The following is a 27,706-nucleotide window of genomic DNA, read 5'->3' as shown; positions in this document are numbered from 1 at the left end:
AATTACAGATATTCGAGATGGAACGAGATTCACGTGAAGTAAACAGCCTTCCGAAGCTACGTTTGCTTCTTACAAATTGGTAAATATAGGGAAAGAAGATGTAGAATCCAAAGCCTTTTCTTCGTTCTATCCAATATTTGACGTTCCGGAAAATCTCATTTGCAGCAATCGCTGTTTACCTTTGACTTTTAACGTAATAGCTTAATACGAAAATGATGAATTTGTAAATTTAATTTTTATAGCGTTTCAATTTGCGAAAGGCGGACGCAGGATTTTATAACGGTAAACATGTAATTTCCGGTGGTATTGTGAGAGATTCATCGATAGGTTTATTGGCTCGTCAATCAAAACGTTTTGGCAGCAATTGCTGGATCAATTTAAAATCAATAAAAATAGACGAGTTACTTTGATATTTCAGAATCGAATTAAGTATTTTACTGAATGAATTGTTATTGCAAGTTTCGTGCAAATGACTCATGCAGTTGATTCATGCTTCTTTTTTTTTGTTAATTTTGCGTCGGTATTCATCAGATTTCGAAGAACGATTTGCACAAACCGTATTCTATTCTCGCGTGTAATGTATACGCGCTATTTACGCGGACGAAAATAGAGCGGCGCTTGTTTGTGCAAACTGACAAACAGCTTCCTCATGCGGCCAACTGAAAAGCCTCTCAAGTTATTTTTATTCGTTTTGTTTTTATTCTTTTTATGCACTCTTGACACTCAACAGAAGAACGGAATTATTATGAATCGGTAACACATGTTGTCCCAAATTTAGACGGGAACTACTGGCCCAATGAATCTCACATCAACTTCGGAGGAATAATTGAAACAGGATGGATGAGACCTAATTGAATACTTCAAAGTTACGAACCAAAACATAAGTAAATTACATGTTTACATATTTAACAGATGATGAATAAACTAAGATTAATTATTAAAAAATATATTAAAACTTAATAGTTACAATTGTAATAGACAATTAATAATTTTTCGTTATTTTCACTACAAATCATACAAGTTTTAACTGAATTTAAACATTTTTAACTGTAATCAAGACTATCATATTTTGTCCCGGCGCTACGGGGATTCACACACGATCACTGTCCTGATTAAACGGAATATTATCAAGAAAAAGCGGAGCAAATTTATGTTATTTCCTTAGTTTTGATTCAGTTGTTTAGAATTTGTCCCTAATAAGCGGCGTTTCGCGTTATTTTTTTACTATAAATCATACAACTTTTAATTTAAGAAATTTTAAAGTATATAAAAAGTATAATAATTTCACATAAAAAATGAATATTTAATTAAGAAATTTCTATACAAAAAAAACTATGTTTATTAAAAAAAACCTATAAATATTTTCTTTAGAAGCGTATTTCAATGAGATTTGTTAATGAGTAAACTAAAAGCATTACTTTTCACTTTTCTCTTAAAAAAAATATATATTTTTGTTACAAAATTTATGAATTTCTCAAAAAAAATTTTAAAAATATATATTTTTTGTTTAAAACATAATAAAATTTGCTTAATAGCAATAAAATAATTACGTTTTTATTTTTTTTTTAATTCTGATAACTTGTGTAATTTGAATTGTGGTAGTTATGAAAGAAAACTAAAACTTGAGAGATAATTAATGTTTATTTTTAATCGTTAATTGAAATGAGGGATTTGGTATAATTTAGTTTTGAATAAAGCTTTGGAAGTTTTAAAGTTCTGAAGATTATACTTTGTATATGAATGTAAAGTAGGATACATTTCTTGCACGGAAATAAACTTCATGGTCCCGGCTTTCGACACGTACGAAAGGCATAAACCAAGTTCGCTGAACTGCCGCTTTTTATACATACTTATATGTTTTTTGTCTCGTTGCTGAAACGTTTGCATTGAAGATACTTCAGCAAACAACAGAGACGTTTGATCACATGGATATTTGACCCACCCCAATGTGTGTGTGTGTGTATATTTATTGAAACAACTACCGAAAATTTGATACAATACGTGCGAATCGGGTACCAGTCGACACGTACGAAGAACATAAACCAGATTCCCGGAACAACCTCAACTTATATTTCGGTGAAACTTTACCTTCTATTACATTGCAAGTTTCGAAACACATTTGTTTTAATAAATCGAATAAAGGCTACGTATTTGATGCACATACGTTGCGAAATGCATATGCTTCACTTCTCGAACTAAGTGCAACACAATGGCATTATGCGAAGCATAATATTCAAACAATTTTCAATGGGAAAACTCCGAGCGATGTCACGTCCAAAGCGCCTTTGTTTCTGCGTCCGTCACGCGTCTTCGCAAATGAAAAACCCCAACCAACAATTGTTGAATTCACCCCTGCACAACTTGAAATTTACAAAACAATAAAACGAAAACAAACAATACGAGTTCTATTTTAATTTTCAATATTAATTTTTTTTGTTTGTTTCATTGTCCGTAATTAAAACAAAGCTAATTTGTAAACAGAAGATTAATTGGGTAAAAACTGTTTATAAAAAAAATGTACGCAGAGAGAAACAGTCGGAAGGACGAGAACGTTAAATGAATTCAAATGACAGCGTTTCATGCATTAATTCGAGCTGAAATGGAATTTGTTTGGAAAGTGTAATTAGTTTCATGCATCGCGCATAATATGAAAATAAATTGAAACTTTTTAAGCGCAATTATATAAAAAAAAAATCGCTGTATTTGTTTGAAGGTGGCAATTCGTAAATCACTTTTCTCATCGCTTTTTTTTTCCATACTTATTTTTTTGTTGTTGTTCTTGTTTTATTTGCAAACTGGGCATTTGTTAGATGTAGGAAGAAAACGGATTTCGAAATTGAAGCAATTCAAGGGAAGCCGAAACGTTTGATGTTTCCAGCAAAGCGTTTTCGTAGCAGTCGCATGTAATAACACGAGTAAATAAAGGTTTGCTTTTTTATTTTCTCCTGTCATCGTCCTTTTATGCAATAAAGAAAACAAAGAGAAAAAAATCCGACAGTGTTTCCTTCTGAAAGGGAATTTTTCAAGCCTGAAATTTCAGAATAATAAAACTTTCGATGTATTTTCAGCAAATTTTGGTTGCACGAGTAAATTAAGATTTGTTTTTTTTTATCCTGCTTTCGTCCTTCTGCCCAATACAGAAAACAAAGCAAAAAAATCCTGCAATTTTCTATTGTCTGAAAGGGCGATTTTCAAGTCTGAAATTTCACAGTAATAAAGCTTTCGACATATTTTCAGCTAATTTTGGATGCACCAAAAATAATGATGATATCATTGATCTTCATTCGCGTTTCAAACGAGGATTTACTGGCTGCGCCTTGTATTTCTATTTTCTTTTTTTTTAATAAACTTCAGGAATATTTCTAATCACGATTTATGCGCCGCAAACGTGATTCTCCCATGCACTTCGAAGCGAAAGTTGAAGAAGAAATTCACTTTGTTTGCATTTGACTTTCATCCACGCAAATTGCCCCATTTAACCAGAAAATATCTACCGGCGTGAACCCCAATCAAATTTTACATTACGTATTCAGAATTCGATTAACAGTTTACAACTTTCAAGTTGCAAATAAAAAAAAATACATAATTACGTTTAAATTCATTTTTGTTACATAATTTATGTTGCTCATTCAAAGTAATTACATAATCACTTTTAAATCAATTAATATTTTATATTAAAGCTTCAATCCCATTCAGATAATATTTTTTCATTCAGTAGTTTATAAAATTGAATTACAGTATTTTTTTTTTCAATGAATGTATTGTTTTTTTTTTTCATATGAATAATAAATAATGATATAAAGTTTTTCCTGTTTTGTATTCATAATTCATTGATGAGTACATTTGAATTACATGGGCTAGGCTGAAATTCAATGCAGCACAAATTATCGAAAAACAAAACAAACAAAAATTGATGAGTTGAGGTGGGTTCAGCGGACCGACGACCTGCGGGTCATTCGGCCCCGGGCGTCAATATCTGTGCCGTCCGATTAATATTTCAATTGCAATGAAATAAAGGCTATGTGCACTGTAATTGACGGGTATGAAACGTTATTGAATACAGACTGACGTATCCTGAAGCCATCGAACTTTTCCAACAAATAATTAATACAATTGCAATACCCATCATCTCAACAACCGACCTATAATAAGCAATATGCAATTTCAACATTTTAATGATAGACATTTCGGGAAAACGAAGCTAATTCTCAATTCCTCAATAATTTATCTAATGAAAAACGAATCATGAATCATGTTTGTAAATATCATTTTTTAATTACTTTAATTCAGCAAATTTCAAGTAAAAATAAGAACATTAATTCGGCTATTAGTGGCCCTTATATTTTTATATTAAAGATAAAAATGCAGATTCTAAATTAGATTTTTTTTATCATCAAATTATTTTGCTATTAAATTTAATTTATTACAAAATGTCAATATTTAATATTAATTTTAGATCCAATATAAAGTAATTAAATGAAACATTTCATTATTCTTATTACATTTCGATTACGGTGGAATTCAATATATTTGAGAATTGTTTTTATGAAATTTACATTTCAACTGGAAACAAGTCGTAATAATGATTTTCTTTTCAAAGGAAAATTTTCTTTTATGACATATCTATGATAGATTACTGAAAGCAATATTAAATGGAATACAGTTGCAGGTATGAAATAATATTATTTGTTTTAATTTTACCATTTATCATAGTTTTCATTGTGCCACGTCGACTGACTGAATGGGTAAAATGTTTCGAGTTGCGTAACGCGGACTTAGATGTTTTGTGTGTGTATACATATAATAGTAATCTGCGCGGCTATCTCGTAACAGAGCCGACGGAAAATCGATAGCTGCGTGTAATAGCAGCATCTTGCATAACACCCGTGTTGTGCTCTCGCTTTATTAACTTTCGTAAATTAATATATTAAAAGCGAAGGGTATGAAACAAGTGCCAACAATATTAACAGTGTACAGAAAATATGTTAAAAGGCGCGGCTACATCAAAGCACGTTTCTCCTCTCTCCTGTTTTATTATATCTATATTTTTTATCCCCCGACGACACAGAAAGAAAAACGTAGCTCGCTATGAACATTACTAAATGGCTTAGATCAAAGGGGATGCAAAGCGTAGGATAGGACTTTTTTCTCCCTTTTTTTTTTCTTCTTCCCTCAATTGCTAGTTTCCATCGTATATCATTCCCTATTATAATGATAAGTTTGATAAATTTCTATGGAGTTTGCATTGTTTCGCAACGCACACGTAACGAACAATAGATTTTTGTATAAAGAGAAGCATCTTGAGGGACGTTTCAAGTCATAAATGCAGCGATGTAATATTTCTCTGTGTAAGCTATAAAATTCCATATGCATTAAAGTAAGAGCATCCAACAACATACGACATAGAAAGCATATTACGGCGCCAAAGGATCGCATCGAGGAAATTTCAAGGATGAAAGGTAAACTTAATGCAATTAAATTCCTCTAAGAGGAATAGCAAAGAAAAAATTTATTTAATTTGTTTATGTTCAAACACTGATAAATGAGCACTTTGCCTCACATAAACTGAATTAAAACATGCGAATAGTTAATATTCAGTTCAATATAATATTTTTGAAACAAAAGTACGATTCTGTTTAATCAGGACAAATCGGGACTAGTACATTTTGTCCCGATTAACCGGTGTCCCAATTAAGCGGAGTCGACTGTATAAATATTACTCACTGAGAAGAATACTATAATGTTACTTTCCTAACTTTAAATAGAAATATTTTACCGAGACGTAAAGTGTATAAAATTTATACCAGAATGCGACGGTTTTAGGTTCCATAAAATTCGGTATGCAATGTTTAATAGTTTTTTTTTAAATAAGTAATAACATGTTGAGGAATTCTATGTTTAAAATTTGATTTGCATTAAAGTAAGAGCAGAAATAGAATGTGTATCATAAAGGAAATGTTAGAGATGAAATTTTGGGTCTAAAGAAATTTAATCCCGTTAGAGGAATAGCTTATGAAAATGTCGCTTAACTTTTTGTGTACGGAAAGTCGCCCATCTAATAATAACTCCAAAGCCAGGAAAGTTGCCAGAGGAACTCACCTCATATAGACGGATCAGTTTTATTGTTTCAGCAAAAAGGATTTATATGAAAACAAATGTATCAGATTAAGATTAATCTATGTCACTTTACTTTATAAAATGAAAATGCATACTTTATCTCAAGTTATAAAAGCTCACCTGATTTATATTAGATTATACATTTATATGAAACAAGTGTATCACCAGTACTAGGATTAATTTATATGACTCTTTGAATAAACATAGGTGACAATTAACCACAAGCCAATGTACTATGTGAGGTTCATTGTAATTGAAAAAATAATGCTGTAGGGCATGAAATGAAATAAAAAGGCATAAAGTGGATTAATTAAATTTATGTCATCGATTTTACGCTTGTAAAGCAATCACGAAAATAGATAAATTTGCTGCCATGAAAGCAATGAATATAATATATATAGGTCTCACTCCATATCTCTCTTTAATGCTATTCCCATCGTTTACGCGTGCACGGTTATTATATAATATATGGATATCGTGTATTTACCTTTCAATTATGAAAGTGCATGTATTGAATGCGCAGGGATGGGTTCGTCCATACGAATTGCGATACGGTGCGATCTGATAAAACGGCTACAATCGTTTGCATTTTTATTATACTCGTAACACCATTAAAAATGTGTTTCCTTAGCTGATGAAAAAAATGATTATTACACATAAATCCATAAAGATAAATTTTGTTTGTGTATGAGTTATTGCATTTGGTATTGATTTTAATAATGTATAAAGTTTTGATGATGTGGCAAACTTCAATTGTTTGCTATGCACTGTTTGTTTCTAGATTTGTTTCCATTGATAGTTTGATTAATCTATTTTCATACTCATGAAATCGAGTATAAAAGTTTGACACAGAGAAATTTAAAAATTGGTAAATGTATACACTTACTAATCATAATTAGAATTAATAATTGTTTTAAAATGAAAAATTTATAAATTATTAAAAATAAAACTGAAGTGATTTATTTTTATAAATTTATTATTAAAATGTTACTGTTTGTAAAAGATGAAATATAATTAAATATATAATATGTGAATATAATTAAATGTATATAAATACAGTAGTATATAAATTTACTGAATGTACAGTAGATTTCGATTAATTGGGACACCGGTTAATCGGGACAGTCGCTACAAATCCTAAAGAACGAATACAAAACTAAGGAAATAACACAAATTTACTCCGCTTTTTCGGGACAATTTTCCGTTTAATCCGGAAAGCAATCGTGTGTAAATCCTCGTGGCGCCGTCCCGCTTAATTAGGACAGAATGTACTAGTCCCGATGTGTCCCAATTGTGGGCAGGTGTAAACACCCTGTGAATAAAGGCAGTGGAGAGAGGTTTTGGTAAAATTTATACGCTCCGAATATTCGGAAATTTTTTGATTAAACATTACTAGCACACGCCTCATTTGCCATGGATTTATGGATGAGTTGATTGAATATAAACGCAAATAAACGGGGGCAACAATAAATGCACGGAATATGCGGTCGACCTCGCTTCAACAGGATTAGTCTGTTTTCCCAACCGATAGGCATTATCGAACAGGATTTGATTTAGAAACGACGCAAAATATGAATATAACGTACCATTCAATTAAACGGTGCCCTTAACCTTGGCAAGTTCAAAAGCTCGGATCAATTGCAGTACGTTCGAAGCGTCGCATCGTCTTTAAAGCCAAACCCGAATGCTTTAAGGGCCATTCATCAACCGAATCCTCCGTCTCTCCTTAATGGACACAAACATCCGCCGTTTTTCGATAATTAAGATTTTTGCGATTAATCATTTCGCCTCACACATCTTCTATATAATCAGAAAATTTCCTCTATATGCTCATATCCTTCGAGGTCTTTGTGCTCTGTACTTTCATTCATGTGCGTATTTTATACGACAAAATTTGAACGTGACCTATTGTGAGCGATCACTATATTTCTTCCGTTAGTATTGCGACTCATTCATATTTTTACTTGAATGGCACTCGACGTGAATGTATGTATCGCTGCTAAAATTCGTTTTCCTCCTAGTTTTCTTCCTTATTATTTGTCGTGTTCCATTCACGTTTTCATTGAATTCCACGAGTAGCATATAATATATAGATAACAGGCTTCATACAAACAGTTTTCTTATATAAAATTTCGCAACAACATAATTATTAATAACCATTATATGATATAAATAAAAGTTTGTTTTTCATTTAGATACAAAAGTGTTTGTAAAATTATTTTAATTATGTGTTCAGGTGAGAAATTATATTGAAAACAATTTAAAACTTGGATTTAAAAAGCACATAAAACAATTTGTACAAGAATTCCAAGAGTAGATATCCATATATATCAGAGAGTCGAACCGGAATCGAAACGAAATTAAACTGAACGTAAAATTATTCAATTAAAAAACCGAAACTGGTACGAAATTTAAATAACGGTTAATTTCGGTTCAATTTATGCTTTTTTCAGTAAATCAATTCATTAATCGCTACATTTAATTTTATTCATAATACAGTTGGTATAAAAAAATATGACGGTGGATAGAGAGAAGAATTTTCGTATGAATTCGGAACTTTTTCAAATTTTTATTTTGCGATAAAAAAAACCTTTGATGGTATTGCTAAAATTTATAATTGATGTTCGATTCGATTTGAAATTTTAACTTTAATCAATTTAAATTGTTTTTTTCGTTCGATTATAAATTTTAACTTTAACCGGAACTAAATTAATTTCTGTTTGACTCTAAATATATATATAACAAAATATACATAACTTAACAGGCTTCATGCAAACAGTTTTCTTATATCAAATTTCAAATAAATAAATGTATATTTTTCATTTAGACACAAAAGTGTTTATAAAATTGTTTTAATAATGAAATAATTTCACCTTTTGTCCATACATTAATTTTTAATTATCTATACTCTGCTTGTGTTCAAGTAAGAAATTATGTTGAAAACTTGGATTTAAATAATACGTAAAACTGTTTGTACAATAAAAAGTTTTATTAGAAAGCAATCATTATATCAACTATAAAATGGATCATTATGTATGATGCTTATTATTTTTCAATTAGGGATAGTGTGTAAAAATCCCGAAGGGTGGAATAATTTTTTTATAAGATTAAAAAATAAATTAAATCGATGGAATGAAATAAGGTAAACTGTTTAATAAATTAGTCTGTCCCACGTAAGTAGATTACTTTGGGTGAAAGCTCATTATCATCATACGGGTAATCTTTACGAGACGGGATTGAAAATTGAAAAATAATGCTTAATCGATACGACGTAGCCCCATTCACGAAACGCGTGTCGCCACGGAGTCGCCAAGTCTTGCGTCTTGACTTCCATACTAGTCCACAAAGTGTGTGTATGTGCTCTATATAGATACATCCCCTCCGAAACACGTTCCCTCCTCTCCTATTTACAATGTTCTCATTTTTCATTTCGCTGTTTCGTTTCAGTTCAGCTATTGTTAATTAAGTTGCCACGTTTACATAAAACGAATACGAAAGCTTGACGTTTTCATTTGAATTTACGCTGCACGCAATTACTATTCATTATATAGTTTTCATCCGAATCGAAAGGGATGAAAACATGAAAGGAATACATTAATAACATTGCAAATCATATTTTTTCGTACTTCCCGTCTGTACTCATTATAGAGACATATTTATTTATATATATATATAATATTTGTAACGCGATGTTTACTCGACTTGCAATGAGGATCCATGTTTCACGTAGACTCACAAATAGAAAGCCTTAATTGGAACTTTCAGAACGAAATTAATTTGCTGCTGTTTATTTTATTTCGAGATGCTGAGTGGAATATGCAAATATCATATTCAAGCTTTGAGCTTTACCGTAAATAACGAGATTCTTTTGTGAATGTGCATGTGTATCTTAGTAATCTTCGTTAGCGTCACTCTCTAAGATATAAGAAACAAGTTTTTTTTAACTCGTGATTTAATTATACTGTTTAATTAGATTCTCGGAAACTGTTAGACTAAATCCCAATGAAATTACAATAATCGCATGCGAAATCCTAAGCCCAAACCTTCAAAGTTGATATAAAAGCACTATACAGAAAGTATCACTAAATAATGCGTCAACTCATCAGAGTCGAAAATTTTGTGATAATTGTTACTACACAATTCAATTTTGTTTCATCAGAAATTCAAAATTCAATACATTTATTGTATATTTTACAGAAAATATAATAATTGTACTAAAAACATGAAAAATACTTGAAAAAAAAATCAAAAATTTAATATTCAAAATATTTTTAAAGAATAACTTAAGAATATGAAGAATTTTTCTTTATTGTTGGTTAAAAACAACTATAGTGAAGAAAAATACCTAAAAATTTAAAAAATAAATTCATAGTTTTTAATCGAAATAAAATTTAAAGCTCCAAAATATGTGTCAAAAACAAATGTCATTTTGCATTTCGATTCCCCCACATGCAAAAAAAAACATAAAATCCCACGAAGGATGTAGTAATTTATTTACATTGTACTTTCCGTGTTTCATTGGGTATAATTTTTTTTGTGTGAAAAAAAGCGTCATTATTTGCGCGCCGTTTCGAATGTTGATTTTTCGTTCGTTGTATTACATCATTATTTTTGTGTGTGTGTATGTGTGTTTGTCCGCTATTTCGCTATTGCCACGGGTATAATACTTTTTTTTATTGTCATCGCTGGGGAGAACGTTAGAAATAATTTATTTCTCCTGTTTTTCTCTGGCCATTCGTTTTCGTGTTCGCTCTTTACAAAACAATTATACTGGACTAAATATTTAATGTTCTGGTAAAACGATGAGAACAATAGACAACTCTATATATATATGATTATTTCGGTACTTCAATAATTTGTATTTTGTAAGAATTACAAGACATAATTTATTACAGTTTTGTAAATGGAAATAAATGTTTCGGATATTAAAAAAAAATCATTTATATTTGTCCTTAAAGTACTTTTTTTTAATTTAGTTTATGGAAATGATTAGTATTTGTCTTACTTTCAAGAGAGGATTATTCAATTCAATGTGGCAGACAGTTCCGCAAACGACGAACTTTTTAAATTAACTTCCCTCAGGGAAATCAGCTTTTTAATGTATTGCTGTATTTTTTTTTGCAGGGATAAAAAGGGACAATCATCTGTAAATTTTGAATCACTCGACATTTTACTGAATCGAGAGGAAATAATTAATTTCAGTAATTGTTTAATTAGATATTTTACCAAATTAAATTATTCATATATTTAAAGAAAATATTGACAAGAATATCTTGATAACTGAGTTTTTAAAAAATACTTGTGTGTATTCAAGTTAGAAGTATAGAGATTATATTTATAATATAACATTTGAATTTTGGGGATTCCTTTGTAGAGCAATAGAAATATATAATAAAAATGTATTACATTACCTTACGATGATATGACGAATGCTGTAATATTAATGAAAGGATACTTCCACTCGACGACATCAATGCATAGTTTCCTAACGGGGTTCTTGAGGTATAAGAAAAAGAGGGCACGTTGCGGCCGGTCGGGGGGCGGTTTGCCCACGCGGCGGACGGGCCGCTTGGGGGCTGTCGGCGTTCGGGCCCCCGTTTGTCCCGGGCTCGTCACGCCCGCCCCCACAGTGCTCATCGCGGTGGCTGTCGCGCTAAGAGGCCCTTGCCATGCGCACCCCGCGTACGCCGGTTGCACAGAGAACAGGCGGTTGTTGGCCTGCTCTTGAAGTTCATACTGCAACCCTGCAACAATAATAAATCACACACCACGCTTCGACAAATCCACTGCTTCGCATTTGCAGCACAGGAACCGCACCCGATCAGCATTTTGGGGGGCGGTGGGATTGACCGAAAGAACAGGGAACCACCCTTTCGACGACGCGAATTTATTGCCCATGGAGCAAACGGGGTGTGCATTTGATCCTATACTTATTCATAGCTTTAGGTGAATAGACCGCGACTGCTAATTTAACTTTATTAAAGGACAGAAACATTACCAGTCAGGAACTTCGCACAAAGCCAAAATGCTACAAAACACCATTTCCTACCAAACTCTAAACTAAGTCTTAATTTTTTCATCAATTCTTAAATTTAAAATAACTCAACCATTTAAAGTGTCTGATTCTTCTACTATAACTTTCTGATTGTCCTAAATTGTTGCCATAAAATATTTAAGTCAGGATTATTCTAGTTAACATTTTTAGCTTTGATTACTTTCCAACAACAACTAGGATTCACTCTACCAAAGTACTATAATAGATACTTAAGATCACACAAAATTATTGTAGCTTTGTTTATTTTCATATAAATCAGCAATGAATATATTGTAAAATAATTAATTGAAAACTCCTAAATTGTAAGTAAGTATACATAGTAGAAAGTTAAGTCAAGATTACTATCATTGCCATTTATATATAGTAATTTAAATTTCTTGATTGGAATGAAACTTGTTTTATTTAAAAGCTAATAATACGATTTCAAAATAGCTAAAGATGCGGAAGCAGAGAATCAGCTTAATTGAAACTTTGTAATAGGTTGGATAAGTTATATTTGTAGATTTGCAATCAACAGACTACTCACCAACAAACTAGTTTGGTAATAATTGGATGGGCCGCAGTATTGCCATTGCCCAAAGTTCGGTGCACGTATAAAATACTAAGTTTAGAGCGTAAAAGACTTAGTTCAGAGCCTGACGAGGTTAGGATGTAGCCTGAACGGTCGCACTGTCCCTGCGGGGATCTCCGTATTCTAAAACGCACGCCACCGTCGGATGGATCGATCGTTACACGATTTGCCCGAAACGAGAGAGAGAGAGACCCAATTAGCCAATATGGGTAGAATCCATCAGCAGATTAAATTTGTAGAAAGGAATGTTTGGAGAGCGAATTCGACGCACCTGAAGCCCTACTACAAGTTATATCGATGAGTTTTGATGGTTCATCTCCCACGCACCGTGGTCGAGCCATGCATAATTCATGTGGTAGAAGAATGAAGGACCGTGCTAAATCGTCTTAGGCCAGGATTAAACTGTTATTTTGGAGCGTCACGTTCGCGATAATACAACTATTAGCTGAAGGTTTTGTAATAAAACGAAAATAGACACATTTACCGACGCACCGATCGATCGACATTACTTCGCCAAATAACAATATGAAGGCAATAGTCGTCCGATCAAGGAAACGGATAATGAGGGGCCCCGGGGCTTACATTGTAGTACTGTCACCTAATGAAATACCATGCACATAAATATATCGAACATGCACAAACAAGCAAAGCAAATAACACAAAAAAAAACGAAAAAAATTATATATAAAGGAGGATAAGTAAACAGCAATCAAGTGGCAAAACAGAAATAGTAATTCTCGTACATACACATACATCTATCATCTATCCGACCCAGTTCATAAAACAACAATCGATAGTCACACCGGGCCTCGATACAATATTAATAAAAGCTTAATAAATTTGAGTGCTCTCCTATAATGCAGAGTCTTGCTGTTCCTTCTTCAGGAAATAGATTGAAACCAGAGCGTTTAGTGCTGGCGCGAACTTCAATCGACTCGCATTCACCTACATTTTACGTCGCCCGAACTCCCACATACCACACACCCATACCTATACCCAACACCCAGACACAGAGCTTCCCGAAAGATCTGAATGAGTTTACGATCCACCGCACTGGGTTTTCTGGAAAAAGAAAAATCGATGCGCCCCCGCCTTGCGAATGTCCCGGATCGAATTTGCGAAATGCACCAGAGGAATGCCCACTTCTATCCTACGTGTTTGCACCGCCCCCGGTTTTCCTGCAAGCGACTCCTGTTCTTCGACCGAACAACAAAACAAATGGCGAGAAGTTACGCAACACTCCGTGCTTTTCCGTTTAATTAAGCGCGAGGACACTTGACGCTTTCGCAGACAATACTCCCACTGTGTCGAGTACAGGCTGTGTATCAAATGCCCTTTGGATGAACATCGTTGTGCTGACACAAAAGGCTTTAGAAAATTTCGAATTTTCGTTTGGACATTCCGTTTCTTCATTGTGTAAGATAATGCCGAATGCTATAGTTCTCGTACTATTCTTTTCATCAATTTCATCAACATTATATAATAACGTCAAGCCTACGATGCAGTTCAATTTTCCGATAATTAATCACTTGGGTATATTTAGTAATCATACAAACGATGTTTACATTTTCCTATTTATCTTTCCAAATTACTAAGATCATTACGCAACATGTGTATACTGAATTACTTAATTCATCTTGAAATTAATAACAAATTAAAGAAACATAACTCTTTTAATTTAATAATTTCTGAGTTATCTTTAATAAGAAAGTTCAATGATCTTAAATAAAACGCAAAGACGGAAAAAAGTGACAAACATCACAGTTAATTAACAAATTTATATTTATACTAACTTTTTAATAAAATCAAATGCATTTTATTATTCAAATTGTTTGCAGAAGTATAAAGATTTATTTTTTAATAAAAATTACAAATTATTTTCAATGTTAAGAAAAAAAAAAATTCAAATCTAAAGGAAACAAAGTTTATTTTGCATCATCTGATATTTCAGTGTAAAATATTTTTGAGACGTAAAGTCACAATTCCATTAAAAGAAAATTATGAATTCCGTTTGTTATTTTAATTTGCATCAACTGAAATACCAAGAATAAAATATACTTGACAAGTAAAATCAGTATTAAATTTCAAGAAAACTATGCATCCTGACATTTCAATTAAACTGTGGAACCACGCTTAACAAGCAAAATAAATTGTAAAAATGACTCGCATAACGAGTGATGAGGAAAGGAAAAGTATCAGATTGTGCGCTTGCTACATCATTTTCAAAATTTGTGTAGATATTTTATTTTTGTTATTTGTGATTTTTTTGGGGAAAATTTAATAACTCTTGTATGTCTCCGAATAAAAAGCCAAAATCGAGACGAAGTTAACGCATTATCGTATTTTATATTAGTTTATATGGGGAAAATTGTTTCATTATACGAGAAAAAATCAGGAAATTCTCGTTAAGCGAGGTTCCGCTGTATATTTATAAAATTAGATTTACATTGCTTTAGAAAATATATCTATTTTCGTTGAAAAGCAAACGTATTACCTTATTTTATATATATATCCGCATTCCAGTCGCAATACTTTTATACGGTAACGAAACGTTTCCATTCGCACTAATCGAATCGGAAAATTCAATTTGCACGGGTCATCCGGCATAAAAAGGAAACTTACATTCCTTGAACCATTCGACGGTGACGCAAACCAACTGAATAACAATTTCCTTTTTACATCTACAACCAAAAACCAAAGAAATTTCAATAAATACATTCAAGGATTATTTTAATGAAATTCGACATTTATAATTCCAACTATGCAGCATCGATTCCCCGAAAAAACAGCATAATTAAATATTTCATTACCAATTATACTATTTCCGGAGTTTCGCTTTCTTTAATTAAGATCGACGTGGATTTTATTTTAAATATATATATATAAAATATCGATTTGCGGCTTCAAGGTTTTCCATGCATTTGCACTTTATTTCACTTCTCATATTTTTTTATACTCCTCTTCTTCTCGCGTATTACGTGAACATCAACTAGCGGGAAAATCAATGCGCAAACCTGATTCCAGAAGTGTTTAATTCTATTTGGGACAAAATGCGATTGATTTTGAGCAAGGTCCTTTGGGATCCATTCGGATGCTTCAATGTGGAGTACATGGAATCTATTCCATTATATTTGAAAATAGGATGAACCGTGTACGAAGCTAAACACTCATCGATTTCGAGCGAAATCTATTTTAAACCGGAATACATAGCTTTGTCAAATAAGCCGCACGTCGTTCCCACACTCTCCATATTTTTTTTTTATATAAATTTTGTTTTATTATCTTTCTTTTAGTTCGTTCATTCCTGTTATTGTTTCTGCCCTTGAACTTATGATGAAAAACAAAATAAATATGGCATTGGAGCAGCTTTATTTAATGGAAAAAAACATCGCAGTCTCATTATTGTATTTAACATCGTACATCCTCAGTGGAGTAAATCCAGTTTTCCTCCCCATTTTACGCAAAGCAAAAAAATATTATATAATCCTCGAGCAACTCCAGAACAAGCAACAATATTTAATCAAGGAAAACGAAAACTTAATTAATGTGAGTTCGTACATATTTTTTGTTTGTTGTGTTTCTTTTTGGACATTTATATATTATTTTTTCCGTTGCTCGACTCCCTATTTTCCGAAAGGACTTTTCGCATCCTGAATCTCGTTAGACATCCGACTGGAAAATCAATAGTTGCGTGTAATAACATCTCCCAAGGCACGAACTTAATCCCCCCACATATTAAAATAAATAAATTTCCGAAGATGAAGCGCCATAAAAATCCACGGCGCTCCTTCCTCCTCGTAAATTATCCCTGTCTTTTCCTATTTCTAGTTCTCCTTACTTCCATTTCTTTCGCATTCTTCAAAAACCCATTTGTCCGACTCGCTTGTCCCCGCGGCAAATTCTAATTGATTTCCAACTCAATTGAAAATTTAAACCACTTTCCAACAACTTTTTTTTCTCTATACCAGTGTTTCTCAAACGTTTTGGTAAGCGACCCGCTTTTGTACTTAAAAAATTTAAAGGACTCCCCAAACTCTTTAGTTTATATATATATATGTAGAAAAAAATACCGTCCCGTCTGTTATCAATTTATCTGCGACCCCCAATTATTTTTAAAATAATCACTACTCTATATCTCATATACTTATTACGTAAAATTCATATTAAACTATAAAAAAATATAATTACTAATTTATGTATTTTATCAAATTTTGTTGTCAACTGAATTCCCGCAGCATTGATTTAATAATCAATTAAAATATTTTTTTTATTTTCAATATATTTTCCATTTTAATGAATGCATTTTTGTTTTAGTACATTTATAAAAAAAAAAAGTACATTTTAATGATTGGAATACATTTTTCGCACAAAAACAGCATCCCTTTATTCGTTTTCATGGCTATTATTGGCAATGAAGAGTGAAAAAATAGCAATTTCACCGAACTATAAACCAGTGCGTTTCAGTTTATAAAACATAACGATACGATTATATTTCATCCTCTTCAACCTTTGGAACGCAATTAGTATTGGCAGTAAAATTCGGAAATCAGATGCATTTAATTAAACTCACCCACGCAGTGTATCAAATGAAACGAGACAAAAAATTAAACGAGAAATAACAACTAAAAAAAACATATCTACCCGATTTTTCGTTCGTTACTTGTGCTATTTAAATTACGCCTACGCACATGGAAAATGTTATGAAATCCAACATACCGTTTATTTTTTCGTTATTTTTTTCATTCTTTTTAATAACATCCATGAAATATCGAATTCCATAAATCATTTTTTTATTTCTATGTTTTATATTAACAAATAATTATAGAAAAATAAGGGCAGAAAGACCTATTCTTATCCTTAAGTTTCTTATTATGTAATTTTGTCAAGTTTGCATTATGTTTGTTGTAATAAATATTAATATTAGAAAACTAAAGTAATCTAAAAGTTTCAAGTTTTATTATTTATTTACTAATTTCTGTGATTTTTTTTAAATTTTTATATAAATGTAAATTACAGAACTAAATTGAATTAGATATTTTTTTGGAATTTTATTGAAAAAAATCTCCAAAATTTCTTTATTGTAAATTTTTACTTTTTGTAAAATAAATTGTAATTGAATTTTATTGTAAATATTTACTAACAATTTTTTTATATTTTTCTAGGGAAAATACGATGGATAAAATAGTTTAAAATTGTATGTTTAAACCATTAATAACGCTGCATTTTTTGCAATGTAAATATTACACTTTTTCGCCATTTCGCTAATGCATTCTGCAACGTTATTTCAATTTAAAGTCCGTCGCGTTTTAATTCACTCATTCAATCTGTTTGTGTGTTTATATTAATTCCTACAACATGCCAATTTCTGCAATTGTAACAGTTTAATAAGTACATTAAAAACGTAAACTTTTACTGTAAATACATTAAATCTGTTTCAGATGTTTCAATTGTGACAATTTACCATGTTCAAATAAAATAAAAATAATATCTTTCAGCATTATTTGTGCATCTTCTAAAATTTGAATAAAAAATGGAATCATGTGAAATAATTGCGTATTTAACAATAAAAAATATTTATAAATTTACGGACAAAATGAGAAATTATTTTATTTTATTGTAAACAGTCCAAATGCTAATCTAGCATAAACAAAAGGTGTACATGCAAAAGTAATTAATTAATTGCATAACAGGCTCGCAACTTCAGTTCTGAAACGCTTGAATATACACATACACGTGAAGGAAAGTTGCCGGCGCGTAGTAAATTTTCGCCCATCGTTAATCAACAAGTAATGTACTGTATGTTCATATTGAACAAACTTCAAAATTAGATAATTAGTTATGAAACTGTGAGGCAGATTAACCTGCAAGGACGTAAAACACTCGAGCAAATTGAAATAACATTAAATTATTTTAACTGAAAATTAATTAATTATTTTTTAAATCAAATTAATAATGTCCAAAACAAACTAATCGTCTTTATATTAAACCGTCAGTTCTCAAACCTTTATATAGGAAATACAAAGATAGGATTGATGTGTATGGAGAATATTGGACAGTATAGATTTCACATAATTAGATGTTATAATTAAATTTTCTTTTGATTAAATTACAATATTTGTTAATGTTAGATACTATAAATTATCATTGAATTCAATGATAATTATGTAAGGATATAGTTTAATCTATATTAATAAAGAAAATTATCAATGCATTAGAGAACACTTGTGATGAAAGAAAGAAAATTGAGATAAAAATAAAGGGTGATTGCATTGGTTAAATATGTTTAGATTGCGGCTATTTCTGTGATTTCTCTGCACTAAATAGCTGCGAACGTCTATTTCCGGCAGTCATAAATCGATCTTGAATCAGAACTGCGACGAATCAATTCCACCTGTGCATGCAACTTTAATGGCACCCCTCTTATTAATTATTTCCAGCCTGAAACGATCGACTTTAATAGCGGACAAGTGGCAATTAAACGCCCATAGATTACCTGAATTTTATCGTCTATTTATTATGAAACCCATTTTCTCGAACCGACAATGGAAAAATAATTAGCGGAAGTTGCAAATTGAAGCACTTCAATACGGAAACACGATATATTGAATATTTTAGTTTGAAATTTTCTCTATTTTTTTTTTATTATTATGTTTCATCACCGAAGTTTTTCATCCTGGGGGAAGGGCGAAATTACGAGGCCAGAGATAGGGCTGCAAAACTTGCGTGTATCAAACTCAGCGGGGAATAAAGTTTGCTTCGGAACATTTGAATATTTCAGCCAAGAGGAAAACACAATATACTGCAATATTAATACTGACGTATTGCGTTTACTTGAACTCGTTCATTTTTATTATATTATTCTTTTTTTTTCAAATTTTATTTTCGTGCATCAATTTTTGTTATTTACATGCGATTACGAGAATCATCGCATCCGTGCACAATTAATAAAACTAATTCCTGGCGAGTGCAAAAACAACATTTTTTTTCAGTTTTCAGTTGAGCCTAACCAAAACGTGAAATTTTTCATTTATTTTTCAACCGCAAATGGAGCGCCAGCTCAAAATATAAATCAAAACGCATTTACTTTCGACCGTTCGGTCATTTTCATTTGAAATAAATTTACTAATAAAATATTTCATTGTGCCCTTAACAAAGACTTTAGAGCAATTCAATAGCCCTTTACAAAATTGAAATAAGCTATCGAAAAAGAATGAAATCATTAATTATTAATTTAGATTCGAATTATTGTAGAAAACTTTTAAGTTTAAATGTATCAATAATAATTAATGTATTTAATTATAGTAATTAACTTAATTTACATTAATCAAATTAAGTAACGCGACTAACTAATTTAAATTCATTCATTCATTGATGAAATATACATTTGATAAATTTATAATCTATTGATAATCTATCAAAATAATAGCGATAAGGAACAAAAAACTGCATATATTAATTCTGTCTCGGCTGCATTTCTAGTAAATAGGAATACCCAATGAATTTAATGAATGGAACGTAGTAAAACACACAAATTCCGTCTCGAGTCTAGACGACATTTAAAAAAAATAATTATTTTACAAATAACAACCATGAATTTAATTATAAAATTATTGTTTATTTATTTTATTACTAACTCTCATAGTGCGGGTAACTCTCATAGGTTTCGCCAGTATCCTTCTCTGTTTGAAACCGGACAAATCGAGGACTTTAAAACCATATAAAAATTATTAGTCATTTATGTATATGTTTTTTTTTTAATTTATTTGAAAAATTCAATTAACTTTGCTTTTTATATCATTTTTATGGTGAAGATTAAGTAAAACGAAAAGCTTAATGTAAAAAAATACAAATTTTGTTATAATATTCAATTATTGGGAAAATGTATTTAATATAAAAAAAATAATTTTGTGTAGATTTATTTTTATTTTGATCGATGAAAATGTAATTTGTTTTGAAATTTTTAAACCGTACTACAGTGAATCCGTACTGTTCGAAACCGAAGCGAGGTATTGGTGTATACGTAATCTAATATAAAGTAAATGCAAATTGGTTTAGAAAATCAATAGTAATCAAGGAAAAGCATTAACCAAACGTTGAAACAAAGCTAAAAGGGCACAAGTTTCGGCATAATTTGGCTTCCGACTAGCAACAGAGAACCACTAATTTGGTGATTCCTGGTGCGAGTACTTCGTATATTAGTGTTTCCGCAGAGGCTTACAACTAAAATTAGCTGAGGTCTAATTAGATTTTATTCGATTTGAATGTAATCCGAACGAAGTTCTGTTCTGCAACCGCCCGACGTGTTTCCGTTCAATGTTTGATGCTGTTCAACCACTGAGGCTTTCGGTTTTCCGCCCAAAACCGGAAGTTGCCGGAGCAAGAGACGATCTGCGGTTATTAATTGGCGCGGAAAAATCGCTTCTTCTCGATGCATCCACCTGATTTATCGAGGCGTATTCCTACTGCATGCTTCGTCGACCGATAAAACTTTAAAACACATATACATTATTCGCCGGGAAAACATTGTGATATATTTTCTTTTTCTTCAACGTATTTTCAACGGATTCCAAAACAACAACAATATTTATTATAAACATGAAATATTTCTACACAAAGAATTTTCTTCTTGCGTTATAAAAATAAACTAACCAATATTTACTGTAAACATGAAAAAAAATATTCTTAGGTTATAATAATAAACTTTAATACACGCTAGTTTATTGTTATAACCAAAAAAAAACTTCAACAAAAAGTAGAAATACAATCAATAGGTCCTTGTATTACCTTTGTCATTCGTGCAAATGAATTGAGTTAGTTTCGTGTCTATACGTACTATTTCCATTATATATATATTTTTTATTTTGTAACGAAATGTAATAATAATGACGAACATGCTTGAGCCTCGTCAAACAAAGGACACGATTTTTCCTCTAGCTAAAAAAATATGAATGTATTTACTTATACTTATAAAGGGAACAAAGCTAAAAAGCTATGAGTCACGTCATAAGACGTAATTTTCACCTTTGTTTTTACGTTTTATGTAATTCTCAATAAAGAACGTAAGAAAAAAAAACTTTTACAAAAATAAAAAAAAATAGATAAATTTTAAAACATTTTAGTATTCATTATTACTTTCTTAACAATTTGATTTTAATACATAAAGTTCTTAAACGTAAAATACAATTAGTAAAATTAACAACAAAAATTACTTGTTATTTTTATTATTATTAATTTTGAATAAACTTAATTTTTCAAATAATTTTATTATATTTCAACAATTTAAATTTTCATCAAATTGGACAACATTGAAACAAAAATTAATTTTGAAAACTAGAAAGTATTTGTCTTTAAAAACTACACTTTTTATTTTATATTCTATTGTAAGCAGAGTTGAATCGAAATTAACCGGAATTTTTAACAGAACCTTAACTGTAACCGGAACGCAAAATTGCTCGATTGAAAAATCTAAACCGGAACGAAATTTTAATAACGGTTAATTTCGGTTCAATTTTTTTCTTCATTAAATTTTATGATTGTAAATGAAAATAATAATAAAATACTGGCTTAAGTTTTTTCGTGTTACGTAATTTCCAATATAAACTGAATTGCTATAAGTAATTGAATAATATTGAAAAATATTGGATAATTTATTAGTAGAGACAGGAAATATAAGGCAATACATCAAAGAACAGTCAAGCGAACTACGAAATAAATGACCTTGGTAAGTTTCACCTTGCCTTCGAAAGCTCAGAGTTTACTGAAAAATAAGTGCTTTTAGGGTGGGATGCGACAATAGCTTTGTATATTACAAAGAAAATACGTTAATACAAATATATATAGAGTATCCATATAAAAGGACCATAAAACTTAATGTCGGTAATTGCGTGTTTATTAGTACAAATTCGAAATGCATTTGTAATTTATTAAAGGCTACATGATTTCAGTCTTCGTGAGTAATGGAATTGACACTGACATTACCCTATATAGTCGGTAATATTTCGCGGTTTTAAGTGCGAAAGGGATTTTATGAAGCAATTTCATGGCACAATGTTATAGATTAACAAAGCCGTCGGATATAAACCGCAGAGGATGTAAATAAAACAAGCGAATATTATGCAAGTGCATTTAGAAACACTTCGGTCATAGCCTTTTAGCAAATAGCATAAACCATTTTACGCCCAAGTAAGCAGCGCGGCGCCATACGTGTAGTATTTCTTGAGCACTGAAACTTGAAAATAAATATACTAATTTTATATAAAAAAAAATTGTCAATATTTGTTTGTAAAACATAATTTTTGGAAAACATATTTATTAAGATCCAGATTTTGTTATAAAATCTAATTATTTGGACAATTTAATTAATCAATATTTTTGTTCATATTTATTTGAATAATTTAATTAACATTGTGAGAATTTACTTTTTATAATTTTATATCATGTTTATAGTGAATATTAAGTAAAACTTAAGGTGAAAATACTGGATTTGATATAAAATTGAATAATTTAGAACATGTATATTTCGCAATTGAAATAATTACGACTATTAATAATTATATCATTTTCCGAGGACGATTTGCGAATTAATATGTGCATACACGAATTCACGTTCGCTTCGAATCAATTCTCCGTTTTCACAGTCAATTCATTAACGGCATTATTCATTATTTCGTATATTAACTAACACTGATATGCGTGCATTCCAATTCAATTTCAATTAAATACATTGTAACTATTTATACTCAATTAATATCAAGTTTGTCCCAACTATTTTATTAATTGTTGCAACTTCCATTCATTCATACAATTATTATTTAAATACTTTAAATTAATTATTTTATACAAATGTTTCCTTAATTGGACCATTACAAAAAAATAATAAATTATTTCTATCTTAAATTTCGTTAATATTTTTCGTAAAATTTCATTAATTATCTGTATTCATTAACAATGAAAGTTTACATTTCGAGTACATTAACTATCAATTACATTAGTAGTACATTACGTTGTTTTATCAACAACGCATTATATTTCAATAAGCGTAATTATGAAATGTACGCATACGTAATAATTGTAATATTATCTGAATATTATCAAGTTGTTAAAATATTATAATTGAATTAAATCACAAAAAATAAAAATAATAGTTGAACCAATAATTTGATTATCATTAAATTTCGGGGAATTTGTGAATGCATATTCCGAAATTATATTATTTCGTGTGTACATTGTGCGCCATAAATTGAATTTACCCCGGGGCTTAAAAGTACGTGAGTTCTGTATGTTTCTAACTGATCTGGTGTATTTGCAGGTTGATATTGTTCCGTATTTCCATTTAAATAAATAATGCGATCCGAATACGTGCTTTGTTTAAATCATATTGTTTTCTCGTATTTTGTGGTTTAAATTGCATGAGGATTTCAAGTGCAGTTTTTTTTTGTTAACAACCCTTGAAAGTTCGTAGCCTTTATACCATTTTTTTTCACAATAAAAAAAACAAACTTTTAACAACTCTAGAAAGTATAAGTGAACGAATCACAGAAACTCTAGTTTTCATACAATTTCTGTTACAAAATTGGGTGGAAATCAATGAAACAGGAAGCAATATGAATGAATTATGTTGTGTGTTCGTTTAGGTATTAATGAAATAATTAATGATGTACACAGTGTAATTTCGATTTGCAATTAACAAATTAAATATTTATACGTTTACTTTCGGTATATTTCGAATAAAAATCAAACGATTTTAATTTACTTATGTAATTCTTATCTATTTTCAGTAATTCAATTTTTTTTTTATTACAATTTTCTACAATTTACTTCAGCAATTTTTAAATAAAAATTGAAAAATTTTGTATTTTCTTTATTAAATTATGAAAACATTGCATTTCGTCTAAATATAATTAATAATAATACAATAATGTTTAATGAAATAATATCCAATTTCAATTATATAAAATTCATTTATTCAATTAATTGATTTGTTTTTCATAATTAAATAAATAAATTTATAAACGTATTTAAATACAGTTAAAATCTGTTTTTGTGCGGTATATGAAACCGTACCAATTCCAACCGCATTGTCACCATTGTAATGTTTTCTATCAGTGTGCATATGTGCAGCCTTTATTTCGTAAATCTATCCACCTATTCACCGCATAAAAAAGTTTATGTAATGTATACAAAGTTATATTAATAAAAATTTTAATTTTTTTTTGTGCGATTTTTTTTTTAAGATTTTACTGTATTCATTTTACTATACTTTGAACAATTTATTTCATCATATGTAACTGATGTTTTTCCCTGCGATATTCAATTTATTGATTCCTGCAACAACAATGTTTTATTATATTTCTTTATTAAATTAGGTGCGTTGTATTCTCAAGCAAAGTTTTCAATAAACTTTGAAAAGTGTATGAATTGAAATCTCTTTTAATCGAGAAATAATAAGATATTGTTTTTTTAAAGGTAACCTAATTATATTCTACAGAAATTCAATTATTTAAAAACAACCCTTTAAAGTTTGTTGTTTCAGGGAGTATCCTCTTTCTTTGTTAATTAACGCGTATTATACTCACTGATAAAAACTTTTAACAACTTTGAAAACTTTATGATATCAAATTACGAATAAATAAAATAAAATAAAATATTCATAAAACTTGATTTTATTTACACAATTCGCCCGGAAATGTATTCGAATTATGTATTTAAGAGTAATTAAATTTAAATGATCATTTTTTTTTATAAAAATGATGCTAGTTATATTTAAAATGTAAGGTAACTAGAATATTATTATTTTTGTAGAAAATTGGATAAAATTGGGGTGGAGATGGACGAATACGAGTGGAATGTAAACAAGATTATGAAACTATCGAAGGTGAAATTCTGGAAGAAAAACAAGTCGATGACTGAAGAAACTTGATAGGAGCAATCGATGAGTGTGTTGTTTTTAATTGTAAATGGGATCAATAGGGGGGAAATTTGCTATGTTTTCTTTCCGGCGATGGACATCAAAATTGTTGCCAATCAAATGATTAGCGATGTTCCGCAACATCTGGCCATTAAGCATTTTTATTTTCGGGGGTGGCGGCGGCGGAGGTTGTTGTTGATGCAAAGGGGTGTGCGTAGGGGGTTGTGTTGTGGTTCGGATCGATGTAATAATTGCCGATTCAGACAGGAATAATTACGAGCCGTACATACTAGGTAATTAGTCTTTATGCACGAGGTGGTGTCCGGGGGTGCGGTCCCTGAATAAATATCAATTAGAGCGTGTTTTTTAGCAAAGGAAGATCGCCAATTAGGAGCTACTTCCAGGACTTCGAAGGTGATAACCACCGTCTGTTTATTTTTCGGGGGGGTGAAACTACATTTTAGTAGAAAAGGAGGGGGGCATGAATTCTCCGCGTGTGTGTGAGAGTGTGTGCGCTTCCCTTGCAAGATATAAAGGTTAAAGTGCTTTGTGGATTTAAATAGGCAATGCCTTTGTTGTCAAAAGAAGGGGGTGGCATAGAGCACGGCTGAATAGTCAGTAGAGTCAGTATCTTCAAAGGACATATAGTAACCTACATGCCACAATATCGATCGCCCAAGGGCGTGGTTATACTCTTGTGTGATTTGTCCTATATATTCAAATCAATCAAACATTAAAATATGAATGGATGGGTTCTTGAGGGGGAGGGGCGCTGCTCCTCGGCGGGACAAGGGGGCGGCCGGTTACGGTACGAGTGTGAGTGCAGTGTGGGTGGCGGTGGGGGCGTCGCGACGCCGCGTCTCTCCATCCGCACACACGAAATACCCTCGCAAAAACTTAAAAATCTAACAACCCACACATAATACAAATATTTATACAACTTTCTTCATTCAAACAAAAAAAAAAACCGCCAAAATAAAATACGATAAACTGGGTCGAAAAACAACATCAGAAATTACTCAATGAATATAAAATATTTATATATATATATATATACAAGAATAGAAAAAATTCAAAATACTAATAATATTTTTTTTTATAAAATAGGAAAATACAGGTGAATGCGAGAAGGTGAAAAGTGCAAAGATTCATATTTTAAATATAAACAAAAAAAACAGTGTTTTTCAATTTTGAATTTTTGCAATTATATTTTTTTCGTATTTTGCATAATTGCATATTTTATTTAATTAATAAAACTTAATTGAAAAGTTTTCTCATATACTTAAAAACAACTGTTTTTTTCTTAGGCTTTTAAATTATAATGGAAATAAGGTTTATTTATTTATTTAAAATTTTGTAAAACAAAAAATAATTTGGTTTGAATTTCGATGTTTTTCTCACCGGGACAGTAAAGGCTTGGATCCATAATAAACTTGAATAAAGTTAGTTGGTTTTAGAGAGGGCAAGCCATCCGCAGCACATTCTTTCTCCATATCTAGACACTGACATCACAACAGTAAGCACTGGTAAAGTTATTGTTGCTCTTCAGGAAAGTTTTCAGTCAAAAATAGTGCGATCACGGTGGAACGGTTCTCTAGATTCCTCTGCTCCCTATGCGTCCGTCTCTCTCCCTCCCTCTATTTCACACTCCCTTTCGCCGGTATGTCTGTCTCTGTCTCACTCAGGCATTGTGCGAGGAGGCGGTAGTTGGCGGATAGAGTGCCGGTGGCGGAATGTTGGAGGCGGTTGCCCGATCGGAATAAATACTCCACCCGCATCGCAATCTGCGGACGGCGCGGGCGTCGCGTCGCTGCCAGAGACGCCATCTATCCGCGCCTTCCTGCACTTAACCATTCCGTTTTCGGATCTCCTCCCGAGCGGACATACTTTACTCCTCCAAAAACCATTCAAATTCAAGCGAAATCTCATCAATTTCATTCAATTTTCAAAAAATAAATATCATTCTATTTTTATTATTACTATCATCATCATTACAATTTGTTATTGCTTTGCCCTCGGATTTTCGGCCGCGTCGCGCCACATCGCATCATCTCAT

General features: G+C 31.0%; 1 protein-coding gene across 2 annotated transcripts in view; it reads right to left on the bottom strand.

Moving 5' to 3' along the window:
* The window catches only part of LOC108568734 (muscle calcium channel subunit alpha-1), a 49,885-nt gene extending 22,474 nt beyond the window's left edge, over positions 1-27,411 (bottom strand). Inside the window, exons 1-2 of one of the 2 annotated variants that reach the window (XM_017929972.1) lie at positions 27,052-27,411; positions 11,573-11,861 (exon numbers count right to left, since the gene is read on the bottom strand). In XM_017929972.1, the coding sequence (XP_017785461.1) occupies positions 11,573-11,861; positions 27,052-27,076 (314 nt within the window). In that variant the 5' untranslated portion in view covers positions 27,077-27,411. The remainder of the gene's footprint in view (positions 1-11,572; positions 11,862-27,051) is intronic. The other variant, XM_017929974.1, reaches the window with a different exon arrangement.
* Positions 27,412-27,706: the final 295 nt, after the last annotated feature.

This window comes from Nicrophorus vespilloides, unplaced genomic scaffold, assembly GCF_001412225.1.
Source record: "Nicrophorus vespilloides isolate i.1.1-1 unplaced genomic scaffold, Nicve_v1.0, whole genome shotgun sequence".
Taxonomy (NCBI): Eukaryota; Metazoa; Arthropoda; class Insecta; order Coleoptera; family Silphidae; genus Nicrophorus; species Nicrophorus vespilloides.
Note: the sequence above shows the minus strand (reverse complement) of the source record. Positions and strands in the feature narration are given on the sequence as shown.